Raw genomic sequence first — 22,548 nt, 5'->3', positions numbered from 1 at the left:
GGCTGCTGTTGCTGTCACAGACCCCGTCCTGGTGCAGCGGGGATGACAGGTGAGTGGTGCCAGAACCCCTGGTCTGTGACTAGAAGCTCCAAGAGAATTTTATGCGCATCCCTCTCTTGTCTCCCATCGATTCTGCCAGTTCCCATTATTGTCAATCAGGGCAGCATTGTCTCCCCGGGAGGAGCTGTGCAGCGAGCGATTGCCAGGGCAGCAGGGTGCGGAGAGCAGAGCGCCACACGCCTGCCAGGCACTACAGCAGCATGGGGCTCTGGGGCCCCCGCTCAAGAGGCTGCCTGGGCGGGATGCCACAGCTCAAACTGAGACCTTTTGCTTTACAACACATAATGCACACGACTGGGAATCACAGAGGGGTGAAACCTCTGGTGCGGGAGTGTGCGCTCTGTGTCGACAAAAAGCAGCAGCTGAGGCCCTCGCTGCAAACAGTTTCACAGGGCTGTCAACGGGAAAGCATTACTGCCCCCTCAGCCGTGACTGCCTTGTTAGAAAAATGACATAATAACAAGGACAGGAATAATAGAACAGAAGGGTGGCACTGTACTGCAGGTGAAGGAGGGTCTGGTGTGGCGGGGGGAGGGGGGCAGGGGGGGCTGGCTGTGGACCATAAGTGAGCCCCTGGATGGCTCCTGTGTGGGCATGTCCCCTGGTAGCACCTGACCCTGATTGGGTCGCCTGCGCAGTGCTGCGTGAGCGTTCTGGTCAGGTAATGCAACCATGCGGCGGCTATAAGCCCCAGAGATTGATGGGAGTGGCGCCCTCCCTCCCTCTGCTGTAAAAGATTATCCGCTCACCCGCTGGAAACAAAGCTGTGATGGAAATTCGTCTCGCATCATCAGCAACAAAATATCTACACGGCGAAGCGGGAGTCTCTCATTTTTCATGGGCTATATATTAAATAAAAAAGGGTATTAAGGAAAAAGGGAAGGGGGCGGTCTGAGTGATAGCACTGGTTAGTATTTTTTTTAAATGGGCCACGCGAATCAGGGAGATTATAAGGTTTTTATTGGCTGTCAAGAAACACAACTTTCTGCGTACTTCACCCGCTGAAGCTCGTAACGCTCTGATTAGAATGCCAGCAGAAATGAAAAGGAATGGCTGCCGGCGTGAGACACTGAGGAAGCGGCGGGACAAGTGCAGATGCCCCGGAATCTGCTGGCTCTCAAGCACACACGAGGACACACGAGCACGCCGGTGAAGCTCAGTGTGAGCGAAGACCTAGGACGTATAGTACAGTCAGGTTTCATACAGGGGTGAAACCTTTTATGTTATGTTGTGGGAGACAATGGGACACGCAAGACACTTCCTCCTGAGTGTCATCTCTCTCGACTGTTGTGTGTTATCTGAATTTCCCATTAAAGAGGAACGTGTGTGTGAGCAAAAAAAGCAAAGAATGGAGACTTCAGTACATAGTTGCGGTGTCAAAATGGCGATAAGCATGAATTGACGGAGGACGGCTCCATGTCGAGGACATCACCTCGTCTGGGTTTATGTCACAATAATCACCCTGACAATATAACTAACTAACCATTTAAGACTATTTCCGTTACTAGCAACAACGCTGTTACATAAACAATGGCAGCACGGTCGTACCTACTTGCTAGCCACACAGTAGATTAGCCTAGCCGCCTAATTTAGAGTTTGTTTAATTGCACCATTCCATTAATTGTAGACGTAGTGAGTGAGAGTCTTTCGGGTGCCTGCATTGCCGTCTTGTCGGCTAACAAACTTGTAGCCAGCAGATTGTCAGCTGCTCCCGGCCAGAACATTATTGATCGCGGTGAGCTGTATGATAACTACTGTTAGTTAGCTGAGGCGCAGGTTTTACTCTAATCTCCCCCAGCCGGCCTGTGCTTGATCCCAGTGTTCAGTGTTTGTGCCGTGCAGTATAGCGATACCGTAGATCAGACCGGTAGTAGCTTGAAATGGGTCGTTTATATCGACTTGAGAGACTCCGGTCTGTTCACGTCTGTCACTTTGTTCCAACTCTGCTTTCAATTTCCCATGGTGGAGTAACAGGGAGAGAGAGAGAGGGAGAGAGAGAGAGAGGAAGAGAGGGGAACATCAGCCCCCTAAACATGACGGAGCTGGCTCTTTCTGACGAGAGGAAGCCATTGATTTTTCCTCCATTTCACCATCAATCTGGTGGAGAAGAGGTGGCTGCGGGTGCTCAGACAGCTGATGATGTGATTTGTAACCATGGACCACCGGTGAGCGGGAGAGAATTGCTCCGACTCTCAACACGTGGCCGAGCGACTACCACCATCTTCAGCATTCAGCCGCAAGATTAACAGCGGGGATCTGCCGATAATCTCCAGCAGCCGAGGGAGTCACACTGCCGCCGCACGGCCATTTGTATTCAGCGGGACCTCTGTCCGGTTGTGTGAGGCTTCTGTAGTCCCGTCGTTAAACCGATTCAAAATCTATACGCCTGGCGGAGAAGCGTTTGTGGACGCAGAGGATGAAACAGAGACGCTGTGACGTCAATATTTACATAGAAATCATTCATTGACATGTTCACATGCACACATCACACAGTTGAAGTTGCTGTAGCTCCTTTTTGGCACAAAGATTCTGTATTTGGAATATGCATTATCCAAGGCATACTGTAGTTTTTATGACAATATTTATGACATACACAGGAATGAACAATACATCACTCATTGCATAGGCACAATTTCTTTAAGAGTCACACTTCTTTCTTCTTGTTTCTTTCTAACATTATGAGTGTCATACATGGACCAGGATCAGCTTCTTCTACATATGAACTTAGAGTTGAGTCAGCAGCAGAGGATCCACAGAACCTGGTGCTAGCTGTGACTCTGAGCAGGCACAGAGCTACCGCAGAGACACTGCACTGCAGCTTTGATTGAATTCTACCATTGTAACATTGTCTATCTAACATCTAGTGACAGCGCACAGGCTTTCTAAGGAAGCAGTAATCCTCTTTAGATCATTTGCAAAGCAATTAGGCATGCCTCCACTGCTATTAAATATGAAGATAACAGCCTACGAGATAAGATGGTATTTGTACTAAGTATCAAATGGGATAGCTGCCGAAGAGCCCTGATATCAGGGGGATATATTTAAATCCATGTAAACGAAATTAAAAAATATGATAGTAAAAAATTAGGGAGATGTATCTACTGTGTCTATCATGAAATTCAATTTATGAATTTAATGTCCTCAAACATAAATCCTCAATTAATGGATACACTGTATAATTAGACATCATACTAATAAAACTACACATTTTTAATACATTGCAACCCTTTGACAATATCAACTCTGACATTCAGTTAAACAAGGCATACGTATGAATACTTTTAGCTGCCAGGAAAACATTACATAATATAAAACACATTGATCGTTACAGCATCACCGTACTGACACAACAGCAAACCCAGAGACCACTACATGACGGACTTTGTTGCGAGAGAAATGCGCCCCTGGATCAAAGTGGAGCACTTTTTGAAATCCAAAGTAAGTTGAACTGCTGTGACTCCTAACATGCGTTTGTCAGCAGGAACCGGCCGGGCCGCTCTGCATGAGCGCCTCTAATCACGACACACGACACACCAGAACAAATGCCACCGACACGGAGAAGAAAAGGAAAGAAAAAGCAAATTCCCCACTGACCTGTGACCTGGGGATCAGAGGGGCTGCCCCGCATGCATACACAGGAGGTTCAAACAGAGTTTATGACTGCATTATCTCCCCCTTCTGCTCATCTCCTCTCCACCCATCAGTGGACACTAGGAGCCACTGCGCAGGAGGAGACAGACCAGGCATCACTCATTCACTCGCCTCCTAGGTGCCTTTGTCAGGTGATTGCTGGCGGAAAAAGGAAAACAGATCAATACATCTCCCATGGGCCTGACAGGTAATCTTTACCTGGGATGAAATATGAGCGGTACCAGCCTGCGGATTCCTTAACTGTAACAGGGAAATTGACTGGCTGTGTGGAACCCCCCCTCCCCCTCACCCCACTTCCTGGCCACTGGGAATTCATTTTGGGGTGTTCGCCCGAGACGTCGCTTCGGCGACTGCTAATTACCGAGCGAGCAGGTGAGGCGTTTCCTGTCGGCCACTAATGGAAGCTTATCTGAAGTGATTCAACTTCCTCCCAGTCAATGCCTTGGCACCAACAACAGACTGACGGATAAGGCAGCGGCGAGCAGCTCTCCTTAAAACACTACACGGTCAATACTTGTCAGCTGTTTGCAGTCTTAAAGCCGCCTTCAATGTTTTTATCAAAAGCCTTTTTTTTCTTCTAATTATGAGCCTGGACTTGTTCTCTTCCCATCAATCGGATCTGTATTCCTGGCATGGAAGGAGGGAGGAGCCCGCGGCCGATGTGCTGCAGCCTGAGCGGAGTGGCTGCAGGCAGTGGGGGGGTTGGGTTGGTTGGGGTGGGGGGGGGCGGCTCTGCCTGAACGCTTTGACTGATTCCCGTGGCAGGACGTCTTGAGCGAGGCGTCCATTTAGACGAGTGTGCACACACAGCATTTATAAATGTCATCCCTTGCCAACATGATCACATAAAGCCTCCTCAGACAGATTATTACTGAAGTATAACTCACATTAATTGGCAAATCTCATTCTGCTAAATGCGACTCTTCCTTTAAATATGGCTTTACAGACACGACGCCCGCTCAACATGATACTGCAACCATCATGTCACCAAAAAGTTCTCTTCTCATCAGAACGGAATGTTCTCAGCTAATGGTCCGGGAAAAGTGCCGGGAATAATTTAGGAACATGAATGAAAACTCAACACGGAAAAGAAAAGAAAGGTGCAGGTGAATCTGAACACACACACACAACACACACACACACGACTCCTATAGGAAATGGATTCTGAAGATGTGACTCCTTCTGTTTGATCTGCTTGTGTTGTTGCTTTCATGCACCTGATGCTGTGTTCCTAGAGGCGTGGGACTATCCTCCTCTCCTCTCCCCTCCTCTCCTCTCCTCTCCTCTCCTCTCCTCTCCCCTCCTCTCCTCTCCTCTCCTCTCCTCTCCCCTCCCCAGTTCCTCTCTGCACAGCTCCTGAGCCGCCGCTGCTAAAAACAGGCCGTTCAAGGCGTTTCTCAGCCGGCCTTGAACTTAAATACGTTTGGGGACATTTGAATATGGAAGGTAAGCTGAGCAGAAGAGAGGCGGCCCTCTGAGGCCGGCCACCACGCTCTCTCTGTGTTGTGTTAATGAGCGCCTTTGTAGCAAGTGTAGCTTTTCAAATCCATGCTAATAGGAGGCCTGTACTTTGTGCGGCTCTCTACCGGTGGTCGCCTCTCTGAACCCAAAGCCAGCGTGTGGCAGCTAAACATTCTGATGCTCTCCTATCTCCGGAGTTACGTGCTGCTATCCACACACACGCACACACACACTCCCTCCCATCTCCCCCCTCCCTCCCTCGTCCCTGCTGACAAACGCCGGGGCTACTGAGAGACGACATAATTGTTGGGCTGTGCGGTAAGCAGGTGGCCTGGACGCTGTGAGCAGAAGCAGGAGCTGCAGAGTCTTGAGCCTCCTTCAAGCTCCCTTCTTCCAGGAGGAGGAGGAGGTGCAGGGCTTAACGAGGCTTGATTGCATTAACATTTGCCATGCTTAAAAATACTACCTGGAAAGACTTCATCTAGCAGTAACATGCTGATTTGACGAATAAATGATGTGTGTGTGTGTGTGTGTGTGTGTGTGTGTGTGTGTGTGTGTGTGTGTGTGTGTGTGTGTTTTTCTCTTCTTCTTCTTCTTCTTCTTCTTCTTGTTTGGTTGAAGTTTGTGTTGCTGCGAGTTTGGAGTGTTCAGTCTCCCGCTTCTATAGTGAAACGGCTTGGCGATGCTTGGTCCAGCATCTGTCGTGCTTCTTCATGGCGCCGCCCGGGCAGGAAATGCACGTGGCGCCCGAAGCCCCCATGGCCTCGGCGGCGGCGGAGGCTGCGTGCGCCTCGTCTCTCTGGTGATTCCTGTGGAAAGGGTTGCGAGCTGTGGAGGAAGCAAAAGCAGGAGTCATGTGAGGAAGAGGCCTCCGTTGTGTCAATAAATATAAATCCATCATTCAATCGTTTCAGTCGGCAGCTAAAGGATCCCCGCCTCTTTAAGATGTAGTGGAATAAAACTTTGGAGCAATTTCTTCTTAATAGGCTAAATATTAATGAGGTTTTGGTCAAGTGAGCCAAATCCAATTTGACTTGTGGACATGGTTATTAAAGGGCCAATCTGTGCTCCTATGGCTTAACTTCCCTCTGCTCCCGCTCTCCGTTCTGACTCCATCATCACGTGTTCACATCTCACTGACCGCCGTCCCTCTTTAAAGACCTCCACTCTCTCCATCTCGCCCGCCTATAAAGCCCTCCGTCTCTGCGTGTGAAGGGAAATATCGGAAAGAGAACCGGCGCCAATTTCCACCCGAGACAGAGGAACTCTAAAACAATTGCTGCCGCGTTAACGTGCTTTCCTGCTTCCCCCCCCCCCCCCCCCCCCCCCCCCCCCCGCGTGGCGTTGATGAATAAACCTCGCCCCGGCTCTTCCTACAAAAAAACAGAAAAGTTAGTGGCGGTCACATGCGAGGCTGCGTCCCCCCCCTCCCTCCTCCCCCTCCCCGAGCAGAGGACGAGGGAAGTAGAAGTGACATTGTGGCTCTGGGCTGTCTCAGAGGATTAGGCATTACAGCGTTCACTGGCATGTGCTCTTGCTGGTTCCCATTAGATCGGCTGCTTGTGCCTCTTTCCAGATGACTTCTTCCCCAAACTGATCCGGCGGGCAAGATAATTGATTAATATTTCTGGAGGGAGCGATGACTAACCCGGCGCTGAGGTTCAACCCAAACAGTCAGGAGGTCTCAGGTTAAACACGGTCAGAGCTCCTGGGTCAGATCCTGGACTCAGCACACACACACACACACACACATGTAGGGACTCTGGCTTATTCAGACAATTAATCTCATCTAACGACAAAATTAGAGTCTATATTAAAGAATAAAGTCTCAGTGTTAGTTGCGTTGCACTTCAGCGTGACTCTGCTCCGCTGGTTTGACATGAAGGTCGATGAAGTCGTTGGAGGCGAGGCTTAGCTGTGGACAGGAGGAGGCAGGACGGCAGGATGTTCCACTGTGGGTGATAATGGGAACCATCTTAATAAGCTCTCATGTGATGCTCTCTAAAAACAATCATTACAGGCTTTCCTGGAGCCCCCCAGCCCCTGCCCGCCTACCCTCCCCCCCTGTTTATTAATCAGCTAATTACACATTGACAGTAATGGGCCTGCTGATTCCCACACTTAAATGAACAGGGCTGAATAGCTCTTTAATGATTAGCCTTTGTGTTTCTCTCTCTCTCTCTCGCTCTCTCTCTGCTCACATGCTACACCTACACACACACACACACACACACACACACACACACACACACACACACACACACACACACACACACACACACACACACACACACACACACACACACACACACACACACACACACACACACACACACACACACACACACACCCTTTCATAGTTGGGGGAAAAAGGCGTTTTAGATGGAGACCTCCTGGTGAGAGGGTTTACACACGTGTGTGTGTCAGGAGTGCAGCACCTGACTGAGGGAGCTGCAAACAAAAACTAAAGTAATGGCCGGTAATAAAAGAGCGCGTTATGGAGCATCAACACGTGAGGGTCTCCAGGTTTGAAGGTGCAGGTGTAGAGGGAGGAGGGTGGGCTCCTGAAGGACGCGGGCAGGGAGCGGGCAGGGAGCGGGCAGGGAGCGGAGGGGAGCGGAGGGGAGCGGAGGGGAGCGGAGGGGAGCAGGAGAGGGCAAAATAGTGCGGTGGGCTGCATTTCTGTCAGCAGAAGTGATGGCTGAGCCGTGGCGTTATTTGTCTTGTGCTGCCACACGGCCCTCGCACCAGCCTGGGCATTAATGAGAGGGGGGCCGGACCGCCGGGCAGGAACGTGGCGGGGGCCCCTCCAATGAAGGTGATCTGTCACACACACATGAGCGTGGCCCCCGTCTCCCTCGGGCACGGAGACGCGTGAATATGGGGAGGAGAGGGGACTGACTGGAGGGGCTGAGCGGGGGTCTGGGCCCTGTGCCTGGGCACCGACCCGGTCGTGCCACGTTCCCACATATAAACAACACCGATCCAACCAGGTTGATCTGAATCCCAACGGAAATCTGCGCTTGAAAGGAACGCTGAATAAGTTTGAGTTTATTGCCATCATCATTCGGTGGAGATAAAGATGAAGGGCATTACAGGAGACAGCAGGGGAGGAAGAAAACTGCAATAATTAATTAGTCTGCATGTGAGACCAGCCAAGGCTATTAAAACCCATCAGTATCTTTATACTCCATGATTCATCTCTGCCTTACAAATAATTCTCCCAAAATTACACAAGTGTGAGAATATCACCGCCTCCATTCTCCATCACCTGAGTCCATAACGCTGCTCACTCTGATCAACCAATCATCCTCCTCTGAGCTCAGCAGAGAAATATCAATGATCTGAGGCATTGAGCAGCGTCAGGACGAAGCATAAACAAATGTAAGAGGAGAGATAAAGCTCATCTTTTAATAACACCTGAGAGCTTTGAACACAACGCCGGCGTGCCTTTGTTGTGGTTTCCAGGCTGGAGTTGTTGGATTGAGTTGGATTGTTGGATTGATGGCGGGAAGAAAAGCAGAAAATGGGCAATTTAAGGCTGAAAAATGGAACGGTCATCTAATCCAAACAGATACCTGGGCTTGATAAGTTGTTTCTTTTTTTCCTCTTCACAACCCGCCGCCACACTGCGGCGAAGTGCTAAGAGGGTAAAGGAAGAAGACAAAGCAACAGCTGGGTACCGCCTCGGTAATTCCCGGCGGAGCCCGAGGAGACAGACACCTGAGAGCCGCACGCCATTTTCACTCCTGATTACAGAGTTTCAAATCAAACACTAACACATACAACAATTCACTTCCTCTCCTCAACTCAAACAAAGAGCAGCCTGTCGTGTTCACTGAGAGTAACACGGGGAGGGGGGGCGGCGGGCAGGAGAGGGAGAGAGGGAGGGAGCGAGGGTCCACGCAGTAAACATACCTTTAACATGCAAACAAGGTGTTTACCAGGAAACAACTGCACTCAACAAATCACCCAATCTGATTTTGTGGCTGAGCATTTTTATGGCAGGACGGCTCCAAAAATCTGTAGACGGAGCGTGAAAAGCTTGTCAGAGTGAATGTGCGTCTCCTGGCAGAGGTGAGATTGCTGAGGAGAAGCATGGAGCAGCGGCCTGCCAAGGTAAAGATTTATACAGAGCAGTTGCGGCTGCAGAAACTGACATTGGACGACATGGGATACATGATAAATCACACCGGACAGGGGGGGGGGGGGGGAACAGGACTCCAGCGGCAGGAAAACACACTGAACAGGCCTGAGAGAGGACGAACCACACACACACACACACACTGTTATGTCTCATTTTAAATAAAGAAATTCATTAAAATGCTCATTTAAATCATTATAATTTAAAGTTTTCCTCTTTTATAATCTCCACATATTCATTCAGTCACTGTTGCCCCGTGCAGCATCGCCGTGCGGAGCTGAAACTGAGGGATGCCTCTGGTTCCGCTTGTTGAATATGAGGGGTCTTTATGGGGCAGGGGTGAAGCTTCTCTCCCCCTTATGGGAAGCGGCCGGGCGCTCCAGAGGTGAAGGACGCCGCTCCCGGCCGCTCCATCACTCAGTGCAATAAATGGATGCAATCTGTACCCAAGCAAAGCATCGGCTGGTTTTAAATTCCACCTCTTTTATCCAAATGAATGATGGAGCCCGGTACAGTGCACTGTGCGGCCGTATTAATATACATCAGAGGCCCGCACCCCTCACTAAATCAGGACAACCACCAGCATTTGTTATTTAAATGACAAACAGAGGCTGCAGCAGTGGAGAGCGGCGGGAGAGAGAGGGAGAGAGAGGGAGAGAGAGAGAGGGAGAGAGAGAGAGAGGGAGGGAGAGAGAGAGAGAGAGAGAGGGAGAGAGAGAGAGGGAGGGAGAGAGAGAGAGAGAGAGAGGGAGGGAGAGAGAGGGAGGGAGAGAGAGAGAGAGAGAAAGAGAAGGAGGACGTAGACAAAAAGGTGGACAAACCAATTCAGATTTCAATCCGGCAAAGACACAAGGCCACAAGCCATCAGTGTAATGAAAGAAGGCAGCCCCACTGCTCCACACACACACGCCGGCTGCTGCTGCTGGGTGCCACCTCCAATACACTCCACTCCACATCACATTTCTCTCTCTCTCTCTCTCTGTTTTACACAAGGGCAGAAAACTCAGCCCGTCCGTCTGTCCGACCGTCTGTCCGTCCGGAGCTCCCGGAAACAAAACATGAGACATCGCAGGAATCCCAAACGCCAAATATCGAGTTCACACCTCGAACGGAAACCATGGTGATATGAGACCAGAGCTCCGATAGCAGTGGGGGTGGGGTGCAGAGGGGTCTGGAGGACTTGGAGCTGTTGTCTATTCTTAAAACCAGGTGAGCTTAATGATTTAATTCATTATAGAATACAGTGTGTCAGAAAACAGTGTGAGGAAGCCAGGGGTTGGTCAGTGTGTGTGTGTGTGTGTGTGTGTGTGTGTGTGTGTGTGTGTGTGTGTGTGTGTGTGTGTGTGTGTTACCTGACGTGGTGATGTGCAAAGCTACCGTCTGCCTCCTCCTCCTGATGTCTCCTGTGCATAATGGACCCAAAGGGATGTTAATCCGCCTGGTGGACACACAGACGGAGGAAACGTTACACACAAGCACACAAACACACGAACACACACATGGGAAACATTCCTGTGTAAAACGTCAGAAATTCTACAGATCTATAAATACGCTGTGTTTCTTGGTGAGGTTTCTATTTGGCTGCGTTGTGTTTTGGCCCGGAGGAAGAAGCAGAGGATGAGGAGCGCCGCTGGCACACAGGCGGCTGAGTCATAGCAGAGTTCACGTAAACAAATTACACCTGCTCCACGCCTCCTGCACCGCGTGGCAGCGGTCTGAAATAGGAAAAGCCCCCCCACTCCAGCTTAACAGCCCTGACTCGAGAGATGTAGAGTTAAGGTCAAGGTCTGCTCCATCGCGGGAGCAGCTGATGGGGATCGTCACAGCGTGTGTGTGAGAGTGTGTGAGTGTGTGAGACAGAGAGAGAGTGGCAGAGAGAGGCAGAGGGAGAGACCAAGTGAAAGATGGCTGCTTGTGTTGCTTTCCCCACATAACCAGACTTCATCCTCCAAACAATTGAAAGAACAAAATGGTGCCCCGGTTCAAAACGGCTATAAAAACAAACAGTAAAGGGAAACAATTCACGACTCGCTGCGGAACCAGAATGAGAAAGAAGCGATTGGAGCCGCTTGTTAACGGCTGTGGCTCATGTCGGACTGCAGGCCACATAAAGCCGTGCGGCCCTATCAGGCACGTGGCTCCGGCGGGGCCCCGTCAGGCCTCTTAACAGGGCGGCGTGTTCCGCGACCCGGCCGCCCATAAATCACAGGACGAGGGCTCGGCGGGCTCGGGGTGTGGAGAGCCGAGCCGGGGCCACGCTGTGAGCGAAGTCTCTATGTTGTATAATCAATACGTATAAAAATAAATGGCTTGACCGTTATTCTCTCCCTCCTACCTCCCTCTAATAAAATCCCAGTAATGCATATTTCATTTACTTTTATACTTATTGATTACCTGTACTCCAGTTAGTAAATCACGCGCCTATCGATCCCTCAATCGTACCTCTGTCGGACAGCACATAACCAGCCATTTGCGGCCCTGATAAAGAGCTCAGACATTGAACTCCCCACAGTAAATCTTTGCAAACTAACTTTTTAATTCCAAAATCGATCCGGCGTTTAAACGTGGCATTATTTCACGAGGCACGCCTGCGGTATTAAAAGTAATACCCTGATGCATTTGGTCTTAATGTGCGGAGGTCCGTCGCTGCGGCTCGTCCCTCATTACGCGGCGAGAGGCGCCGTGGGGCCCCCGCGGCCTGGAGGGAGGCGAGGGCGAGGGCGAGGGCGAGGGGCGAGGGGCGAGCTGCTGCGGGGGCCACTCGGGAGCTCGTACACACGCCCGGCACGAGGCTAAATCAAACATGAGAACACCATCAGCTGCCTCATTAACCCGGGCACAACACCGCCTTCAGCCCAGGGTTTTTAGACGTTACAGGCTTAAGTTTAAATCTACACAAACGGCTAGAAATGCACAGGACTGAATGTAATCTTTTACATCTGTCATTTAATCGTTTTAAGCAGCGTAACAGACGGAGCCCAGGCGTGAAGCTTCTCGTACAAAGCGGCGACGAGCGACGGACAGAGACGACAACTAAAGTCCGTCAAAGACACGAGGACTTCTTCAGGTCGTATGAGACGTTTGTAAATGCGCCGAGGTCCCTTTGGGTAAAGCAGCGCTGACACAGGGTCAATTGTAATTCTGGGTGCCCACATCCAAAAGCAAATATATCAATTAACAATAATAAATCAGAGGAGGAGCGAGGAGCGGCGGCGACAGAGCGGCCATCTATTTTCATTACGGTACATGGCGCTTCAGGTGTGAGCAGGATCTCAAGATGAATAGAGGTATTCAAATGAATCAGAAAGGATTAGGGTCTCCAGGGAGCCTGATCAATAGCTCCAAATCAATAATCAATAGGCCACTCACACCAATATACTAACTGCTGACACCGAGATCTCACAATTAAAATGAAAACAGGGGAAGGGAGTGGCGTAAGACTATGATTTATCTCACAGCGCCCGTGTCATTTAGGAATAAATAAGTCGATAGATAAAAGCTGCGGGCGGCGGGCTGGGGGCTCAGGTGGGAGGCTGCTGTGCATCCTAACATGGCCACCGCCGCCCGGCATTACAGGCCAAAATCCCACCAAAGCACGCCGCCCGTTCCGAGGATAAACAGCACGCAGCCTTTATCACTTTACATCAAAATCTGATTGTCGCCGTCAACTGGCGCCAAACGGGAGACGACAGGTTTTATTAATACAATATCATTCCAACCTGGCCGCGCCGCAAGATTAATGCTCACACTCCGCCCACAGAGAAAACACTTTGCTCTCAAGGGTGTTTGGAAACAAAAGGAAAAAGTCTGATGTATGAGAGCTCAGGGCGAGGAATCGATCACGCCGCCGCGTTCTCACAACAGAAATGAAAATTCAAGCCGATTGAAATGAAGCCCGGACACGGTAAGGATGATGCCAGAGGTTCCATCACCTACGTATCGCTGTCGTTGCGATGCTGTACAACACCTGTGATTGTTTAGGGGAGGGGGGGGGGGGGGGGGCACAGAGCAGATGATGCGTCTCTGCGTTTGGCGTGCTGGCGTGCGTGTGTGTTTCCCCCGGAGTTGGAACGGGGGAGCAAATGGGTGAGCCGGGTCGTGAGGACAGAGGAGCCGTCTCGCTGGAGAGTGGATTTGAGAGCAGCTCGGGGAGATAAATTCAGCTCGTGCCATCCAACGGGACACATCAGAAGACCCTCTCGTCAACCCCTCCCCCCCCCCCCTCTACCTCATTCATTTGGGAGTATGATTTATACTTTTTGAAGTGAAGGGTCTTGAATCCCACTATAAAGGAATTAAGAGGCCTCCCCTGAGTCTGCCATTCAAATGAGAGCATGGCAGGGATATGAGGGCTTTTTAATAGAGAGAAATTAGTATTCACAATGCCTCAAACTGCAATCTGAAGGAACCTTTCAGGTGGAGAAGAAAGGGGCCAGTTTAGAAAAGAAAGCCGTAAGAAGTTGGGGGCTTTTCATAGCAGTTGTGTTTTTGCCCCTCATCAAGGAGTGCGGCGGCGCCTCTGTGAAACAACCCAAGAGAGAGAGGGAGGGGGGGAGGGAGGGAGGGAAGGAGAGAGCGCTTGAAACAAAATTAAGAATGCACCATAAATAGGCAGAGCGGAAACAATACAACGAGGGGTCCCACAGTCTGGAGGCCAGGGGGGCCGCTTGGCTTCTCAACAGTGCCCCCATGCAGATCCAACGGTTCCGGTGTGTGTGTGTGTGTGTGTGCGGGGAGGGGGGGGGGGGATGACTTGGAGCGATGCGACGCTTTGACAAACATCTTTTGGATAGAAACCCTTTTTTCCAATGTTTTTCTGCAGTCCCACAAATGCTGCGGTTTGAATCTGCATTATAACCGAGTCAACACGTTCCCCCTCCATGTCTCTATTTGGGAACGCTGACCTTGAAAACTCTTGCATGAAAGTGTGCGACTGCGTTTCAGTGTGAAGCTGTGTGTGAAAGCTGCCGCGCTTAGCTTTGGGACGTGGAGCCAGGGTTGCATGTTGGCAGTGCAGGTAGTTCAGGTACACACACACACACACACACATACGGGAATATCATTAATATACAGTAGGAGGATTCAAATTTGAGTTTTTCTTCCCTATCTTCACCGATTTCTCTCCAATTTAATCCCATTGTTAAACCAAAGTGACCGGTGCTCGTTCACTCAAGCTGCCACAGTCGTCCACCCATTGATCAGTGACACCGAGTCAATACACACACACACACACAAGTAATCAAGTATCAATAACAATTAGATTATTTGGGACTTTTCTCCCAATGTTCATGAGTGAATCTTTACTAAACTGCGGCTGAACAACAAGAGAGGTGAGAGGCGGGGATGAGCGCTGTCACATACCTGGCTTCAGTCTCACTTTCCAAAGGAAGGCAGCCAGAAAGTACAAGGGATTGGTGATCAATGTTTAATTAATAAGCCAGTGATAGAGAAGCTGGAGCTGAACTAGATATGACACGGGGTTAGACGTGACATGAAGCGTGTGATTAGAAACGGTGTGTCTTACTCTCTCTGGTACGGATCTTGGGAGAAATGCTTCAGCCTCTCCACAAACACGGGCATGGTGTTGCACTGTGGAACACAAAGACAAACCGTGAACTCCATGTAAAGAAGAGAGCCTGAGTCAGCATGTATGCAGATGACACGGTGTCAATCCTCTCACCTTGCTGGGAAGCCTCCTCCTGTCCCTGCGGAGGAAGCAGGCCCCGGTGCCGGGCAGGCGTCTGAGGCGGGAGTGACACCCTGCAACAGTGACACACAACACAACACTTAACAAGGGAACATTAAGCGCTCAACATGCAGCAAACAGAAATCCGGTCTTGACGTACCTCTCGCAGAAGGCCGGGGCGGCTGCAGGAAGGTGGGCGCCGGGCGTTGATCCTCCAGTGAAAGCTGACTGTCTGAGTCCCAGCTGGGCAGCAGGCCGGCCACGCCCGTCCCCACGCCGCAGTCGCCCTCGAAGAACCAGTCGCTCTGTTCGTCGTCGCCTGTAACACACAGGAGGTCAGAACAGAGGAGACGCTGTGTGTGTGTGTGTCTGTGAGAGATTCTCCACAACTACACTATTTTCTGAGCTGATTCTCATGATACTTGGTGGTCAGTTTGGACGTGACCCAGGGAGGAAACCAATACATTCTGATGCCCGTTGGATAGGAGGTAACCATGACTACACACTGCATCTGATGGCCCTGCAAATTTCATTCTAGTTTCATGTCAATAACTGCATTTCCAGTTTGGGCTGAGCTCTTGTGAGCCCCAGCAGGCCCAGTCTGTCCCGGACTGTCCCGCTCTGTCCCGCTCTGTCCCGCTCTGTCCCGCTCTGCTCCCCAGGCTCCCCCTCTGCTCAGACCTGTCACTCAGCAAAGCGCACACAGGAACCGTGCCTCTCACAGTCAAGGTGTAGTGACAACTGTTAAATCAGAGACCGTCTGGCTCCGCCACGGCTAATGAGATTAGCAAAGGCTTCAGCGCTCATTAACACGACATGACAACGTCTTATTAGAGTCGCCTGGGTGCCCAGCAACCAGCCCATTGTGTCCAACCCTCCCTCTCTGGCCCCAGCATTCCCTCAGAGTCCACCAGTATCGCCCCAAACTCAACATGAGGCCGTCTTAAAGGCCAGACAGCTCGATATGTGAGATAAGTAAGCCACGTAGATGAAGTTCTCTAATACCTTGTCTCCCCTCGTCATTGGTGAAGAGGCCGGGGTCGCTGCTGCAGGAGCTGCTGGTCTCACTGCGGGAGGAAGAAGAAGAGTCAGAGTCAGGGTCATATAGGTACGATTGTGGCTGACTTTTGTTTCCCTTTAATATCAATCAAATGTGAGCATGAAGAATTCCGTCTTGACTCTTCATCTGGAACATGTCGGGGTTCTCCGGGTCAGGCCGACGGTACAGCGGTGAACAATGTGAATCTAAACGTAAGACGCCCCGTGTAATGTCAATGTTTAACATGTAACATTCAATAATAAATATAATGAAGAGGAGCGGAGCTGGAGGTCGACGTAAATGGAGACGACACAAAAAGGCAGAGAGCGGCGTGTTCTCCCTCGCTGCGATAGGAAACACAAAGGCAGACGGGCGAGGACTCTGATCGAAGCCACTGAGTGACATGCACAATCTAATTGAATATCCTCCGCTGTCAGCTCCAATCTAATCTGGCCTGTGTTGTGGAGGATGACAGGAGAGCGAAACACATTCCCCTGTCCGCCCCTCCCTCTGGGTGTGCCCCACACACACACACACACACAGACACACACACACACACAGAGAGAGAGACCCACAGACGTGCTTCCACACAACAACTGGCCAACATCTGCTGTGTAGGCTGCCACTAGACTGCTGCTCTTCTCCCTACCCCCAGGCACCCCCCCCCCTCGCCCCCCTCCTCTTCACTCCCTCTGCACCCCCAGCTCCCTTAGATCCAGACTGAGGTATTTTCTTTCCCCCCTCTCTCACACCTCAGCCTGCTCAACTGGGACCTGAAGACGCTCCAAGGTCACGAGGCCAAAGGAGTGCTGGAGGTGATGGAGTCGACCTTGGTGGTAGGAGAGAGGCTGGCAGGGTCAGATATGCGCTGATACCACGCATTTACGACATCGCCAAGGTGTCCCAGGCATGGCTGGGGATCAGGAGCCAGATGGTCCTTCATCATCTCCACTGCATCTCCGTCCGCAGGCAGGCAGATGTGAGAGGGAGCAGGCGTCCCCGGGGAATCCACGAGAAGATATCTGGCACCCGCCAAGCAGTTCAGTCCTGGACCGTCCCTCGACCCCCCATCAGCCCTCTCTCTCTCTCTCCAGACCTGCTCCCCAGGCCTCTGCTCAGCTGGACCCCACCTCTACACACACACACACACACACACACGGCCTGGCATCTGGAGTACACCGGTCCCTCTGCCAAGCCTCCACAGAGGTCCTTAATACACACAAGTTGCCCTTTAGTTTTCCGATTCATTCCCAACCTTTAAGAGACTGAAGTATCATAACAGACAAACCCTGAACTATCCTTCAATCACAGCTGCAGGAACATAACAGCTCATTTAACAACTCCTGATAAAGAACAACATCCAGCTGAGTAGCGTTTCCCTATGTCGGCAAAATGTGTTGATTTCTTGCGGGAGGGATTTTGTGCATAGTTTGAAAAGGAATCACAGGCATAAACAATTCATTAGAGACGGCCATTAAGTATTTATCAGTATTAAAGGTGTAATGTGATGTCACCCAGGGCCGACGTGAGACCGTTTCCATTAAGTACTGCCTAATTAATGCCATGAATTATTCAGGCGCCCATTTTTCTTGAGACCAAAAGAAACACCTCCTCTCTTTCTTCGACGGTGACCTTTGCTCAGAAAAGTTGACAAACACTCGCGGGGGAACTTGGCTTTGGTTTCCATGCCGAGCTTTAAGTGAGAGGATCACGCCGCTGTTTGTTCAGACGCCATCGATTAGCTCGCATCGCCGCCACAAAACCCCCACGGGCAGCAGGAAAAAGTGAGAATACAAGTGATCCTGCACGAGGTGAGACACAACAGAGTCTGAATGAATGAAAACAAGACGGCTGGAATCAAATCTGAAGGGTGGAAGAGTTGCAGAGCAGAGTTTTGGGGGCAGAGCTCTCAGATTCCCCTCATGGCTCCATTGTCTCCATGCAAGCCAGCGAGGTGAAGCAAAACACAGTAACCAGATGAGCACTAATCATTAGGATATAATCCTCAGCTCCTGGGAGAGGCAGGCCAGTTTGCACAGAGATTATGTGCTAGCCGCCATTTATTGAGCTCGGGCTCATTCTGCAGAGGAATAAAGAGGAGGCAGAGACAGAGGGGGGCAAAGTGCTGATAACAATGGATCTGTGAGCTCTTCAAACAAGCCGCCCCAACCCAAATCCATGCCCTCTTCCATGGGTGTGTGATTATAAGGTTATCCCACCCTCCCTGAGCTGCAGTAATTGGATTAGTCTCAGAGATTTATGAAAATGAACTTCTGCAAACCGGCTTCCCAAAAACTCCTCGCCGAGTTTTCAAAATACAATCATTACAACGCGATAAAGCCCGAGTGAAGCAAAACACAAACAAACCGGCTTAGCTGCGTCGCTGCCCGCTCTACGACTGGAGTCAACATCAGCAGTATGAGCGCAGAGCTGGAGAACAGGAGGCTGAGCCCGGCATGGCGTCTCACCCCACAGGTGAGGCTCGCTCGCTGGGCCAGCCCGGGTGCCAGGTGGCCTCGCTGCCAGCAGGCCTGGGCCCGGTCTAATCAAGGATGTGGAGCCCCAACCGGAGCTGCCAACATCTGCTCTCTCCCCCCACCCCCCACTCCCTCCTCGCACTTGGGTGGCTAAAAGCAAAGCTCTGCTCCGTCTGCACATAGGCAGGGAGTGACCTTGAGGAAAGAGACGTTGGAAAGAGACCAGACGCTCGGTAGGAAAAGGTTAATGGAATGAACGGGAGAGTAAAGAAATCCGGCGAGGTTCAAAAGACGCTTCGACAACAGCATCTGTGTCTGACATCAAATGGAGCGTGCGGCGTGCCGGGATAAATACGGCCGCCGCCATTCCTTCAGTTTCTCTGCCTCCACCAGGGCTTCTAACCATTAGATTGTTGAGCCCTCAGCGTGGGCTGGCAGGCCACTGAGCAGCAATCAGGAGCGGCGGCGTGGTGTAAGTGAGAAATGATTGACAGCGTGCCATGGTGTTCCCATTTATTTCTTCTCCGGAGCTGTTTTCTGTCAGAACGGCTATTGATTTTTCCATAAAGTAAGAAAACAAGTACCGTTAAGGGGCTAGAGAGGTCAGCACAAATTAAACCAGGAGATGTAAAGCCCCTCGTCTGTCCGCCGCCGCCCGCCTCGCCTCAACGCCAATGTCTTCTTCTCACTTTTGTTTTTATGATCTGACAGATAATGAGGCGATCAAAGGGAATACACGGCGGAGGAGGAACGAGACCGGGAAGGAGAGAGTGTAAACAATGACTGGACCCTTCACACACACACACACACACACACACACACACACACAGGGCCGTCAGATCATCATACCTGCCAACCGTTTCAGGATTTTAACACCAAAACTATAATCAAATATGCAGAAAATTGTAGAAATCCTTCGTTTAGCAGAGATCTTACTGATTGATTACTATTTTCTCTCTATTCTTTAACTATCTCTCTATTATTTCATCCCCAGTTGTGTTCTCTCGCCATTAGGGAAGCCGTTTGTTGATAATTGTGATAAGTTTGAGATAAATCACCAAACTTCTCTCTCCTTTCTCTTCCACGTTATACCCAACATCTTTCTCCCTACAGTCAGTTAGCGGCAACATTTACCTTTGCTACGTAAACGCACAGGAGAGAGGTGCACTCTGGGAACGCAGGGGCAGGGGCGCGGCTTTAATTACCCCGCCACACGACGACACGACCTCATTTCAGCGGGGAATCAATACCTCCAGCAAGTGACTTATTTATTTGTGACAATATTTCTCAAAAGGACATAATGAGCTGGCAGATGCCCGCAGGCGTAACAATCAGAGATCTCTCCCCGGTGATCATTTGGGCTTTAGGAGATGAAGATGAAGAGACTCCCATCATTCATTTTTAATGTCAGCTCGATACTTTAAAGTGGAGTGGCGTGATTGCGATACATTTCTGAGGTTTAGTCGAGGACATGCTGAATATTGACAACTGGCGAGATGAAGACAGGCGGTGTAGATCATCTTAAATGTCGCCTTGTTTAATTGCTTCTGTCTGATAGTAGTTATGCCCATGACTTTTATGTTATGGGTTTAACTGCCTTAGTAACTTTCCATTTAAAGGGTAAAAAGGGCTTTTAGAGTTTGGAGCACATCCCTCCGAATGGTTTTAATCCCGTCTCCTTAAACAATGCCAGGGTTAACATTTAGTTTGTTGCAAAATTATAAATTAAACAGAGGCCTTTGAAACCTGGAAATGCCCATTAATCACCGATAATGGACCGAAAAGCTGTCAGAACCCTAAATGGACGCCAGATGGGGAGCGGTTCTTCACCTGTGGGTCTGAATGTGTGACAACAATGTAATGAATGACAGCGATTGACAGTGACATTGAGAGAAAAGAGGAGGAATATCACAGCGATAACCTCCCGTTAATCTGACATTACCCTTCAGACATGTTCTCGTCGGCAGCGTCCCTCTGCTCTTTGGCCTCGCGCGTGATCTTCTTCTTCCAGCACTCCTTCGCCATCAGAGCGGCTCCTTCAGTCTGTCTGTCGGCTCCGACCCAACCGCCGGACCTCCTCTTGGCTCCGTGCAGATGTTGCCTCCTAGATGACCTGCATCCCCGCTTGCCGTCCACGCCGGAAACCTTCAACTTCCGCTGCAACCTCACGGCGACGTCTGAGGTCATGCGTTTGACCTTCCTCCGCCTCCTAAGCGGCCTTCCTGGAGTGTTCTCCGTGAAGGAGTCAGACTCCGGCCAGGAGACCTGCCGAGTCTTGGTCGCACCACTTGTGAGGGTGTGCCACTGGTCGGTTGCGATCGTGTCGTCAGAGTCGGATGCGGCAATTGCCAGCGGAGTGACGGCGGCGTTCTCCCCGCGGTGTTTAGCAGCCTCGTCCAGGCTCGACTCCGACGCCTCCATCAGACAGTGCCTGTGCTCCAGCGGGAAGATGGAGGAGTCACAGCGGCGCTTGCGGCGTCGGCGGATCTGCCGGCGCTGTTGCAGCGGACTCAGGACCATCTCCTCCCACAGCTCCCCCAGCTTGCTCTGCTCTGAGGTCTGCTCCAGTGCAGACACCAGATCCTGCACCAGCTCATCCATCATGGCGCTGCTGTCGAGGAACAAGAGGCAAAAACCGTAAAATAACCCTAAACGTACTGAGCAATGTACACACACCTTATTGATTATTGTATGCATGACTGTTGGTAACATGTTGAGTATGTTATTGGTGCTCCTAGCTACTGAACAGCAGTTAAAGTGGGCGGGACTAAAACACGAGGTAAACACAAGTAAGGGAAGCTTTGGAATGCAGCCTGTGACTCCTCCCACCAGAGAGACATGATTGACAGGCGCACTTGTGACTCTCCCTGTGGTAAACAGTGATATTTCAGGACGGCCCAAGGATTTCCCCATCTATGCTTCGACCATAGGAGGCGCTAGAGGGATGTGATGTCTACCATTAAGCATTCCATTCACGGATTCCCGTCACGATATACGGAGGATATCAGAAGATTCGACATTAAACAGTTTCTTCACGCTGCATCTTTCACCGTAACATAAAATCAAACGTGTGCCTGGTGAATGTTTGCGTAGGTAGCGGGACGAGACAATGGAGGACGACGCTGCTCTCGGCTACGTGATGTCAACAATGTGGCCAGTTCTCGCGATGCGTGCGGCTCGTGCAAGTGTTTTCACGTCAACAACAGCTCGAGCCCAAACACACCGAATTGACGGAGCGAAACCGAGTGTGTGTCTGCCAAATAACAACGCGTGTGTGTGACAGAGGGTGTGTGTGTCTGTGTGTGTGAGAGAGCGAGCTCTGCATCAGGAGTGTGTTACATAACAAGAGGGAGCACAAGGACACGCCGAAACACACTCTCTCTCTCCTCCACACACACACACGCGCTGTCCCGTTTGCTATCAGCGACACACACCGATTATCAGCGTGTAACACCCTTAACGTGTGTTACCGGCACCGGTATCTATGTTCGCGTCCTGTAACGTAAGCAGAGTGTTTGCAGCACTCACCAGTCGCAGCTCTACTTGTTTTGTTTTCACAGCTGGGACGACGCACTCACTTCCTGCTTTCGCACCAATGAGATCACTCCGCCGGGGTTATAGTTCCTCTAAAGCAAATATCAAAATAATGCGCCGCGTTTGTCCTAATATCATTTATATTTTATTAATATGTGGGATTAGCGAGTCTAATGTTTGAGTAGTTTTTGGAGATTCGATACCTTTCGGGTTATAAATTAAATAAGTAACCGTAAAAGTCCACTATTGATGCCTTCATACACAGAATTAACCCACCTTATTTGTTATTGTTGTCTTCTTATTGCCTTATTTATACAATAATTTTTTTTTTGTCTGTAATCCTTAGTTTACTTTCGTCTAATATGTGTAAGTGCAAAGATGAATTACATTTAGTATGTTTAAGTAGCCGATGACATATTTGCTTGTAGGGCTGTTAGTTTGGATGACATCACCGTCCCTATTTTGTTCGTTTGATGACATCACACGTTGTTTATTT

At 50.4% G+C, this 22,548-nt stretch overlaps 1 protein-coding gene across 2 annotated transcripts; it reads right to left on the bottom strand.

The window, feature by feature from the left end:
* Positions 1–5,263: 5,263 nt before the first annotated feature.
* On the bottom strand, positions 5,264–22,102 carry LOC143009602 (G patch domain-containing protein 2-like). 2 transcript variants are annotated; one of them, XM_076161646.1, is made up of 8 exons: positions 22,047–22,102; positions 20,461–21,129; positions 16,008–16,069; positions 15,163–15,321; positions 14,997–15,076; positions 14,841–14,905; positions 10,669–10,754; positions 5,264–6,000 (listed from the first exon to the last, which is right to left on the bottom strand). In XM_076161646.1, the coding sequence occupies exons 2-8, from the start codon at positions 21,120–21,122 to the stop codon at positions 5,834–5,836; spliced, it is 1,281 nt and encodes a 426-aa protein (XP_076017761.1). In that variant the 5' UTR covers positions 21,123–21,129; positions 22,047–22,102; the 3' UTR covers positions 5,264–5,833. The 2 variants fall into 2 exon arrangements, with proteins under 2 accessions (XP_076017761.1, XP_076017762.1); XM_076161647.1 differs by having other exon boundaries at positions 20,461–21,126; positions 22,047–22,097.
* Positions 22,103–22,548: the final 446 nt, after the last annotated feature.

Source organism: Genypterus blacodes, unplaced genomic scaffold (assembly GCF_046128005.1).
Source record: "Genypterus blacodes isolate CSIRO-AG114 ecotype Tasmania unplaced genomic scaffold, CSIRO-AGI_Gbla_v1 ptg000112l_1, whole genome shotgun sequence".
Classification (NCBI taxonomy): domain Eukaryota; kingdom Metazoa; phylum Chordata; class Actinopteri; order Ophidiiformes; family Ophidiidae; genus Genypterus; species Genypterus blacodes.
This window is presented reverse-complemented; position numbering and strand designations above follow the sequence as displayed.

Bases quoted from the DNA above. Each gene is read 5' to 3' on its own strand.
- LOC143009602 (XM_076161646.1), bottom strand. From the start codon at position 21,122: ATGATGGATGAGCTGGTGCAGGATCTGGTGTCTGCACTGGAGCAGACC. The intron at 15,322-16,007 runs GTATTAGAGAAC...TGTGTGTTACAG, and splicing joins CAATGACGAGGGGAGACAAG to GCGACGACGAACAGAGCGAC. The intron at 10,755-14,840 runs GTAAGACACACC...TGTGTCCACCAG, and splicing joins CAAGATCCGTACCAGAGAGA to GCGGATTAACATCCCTTTGG.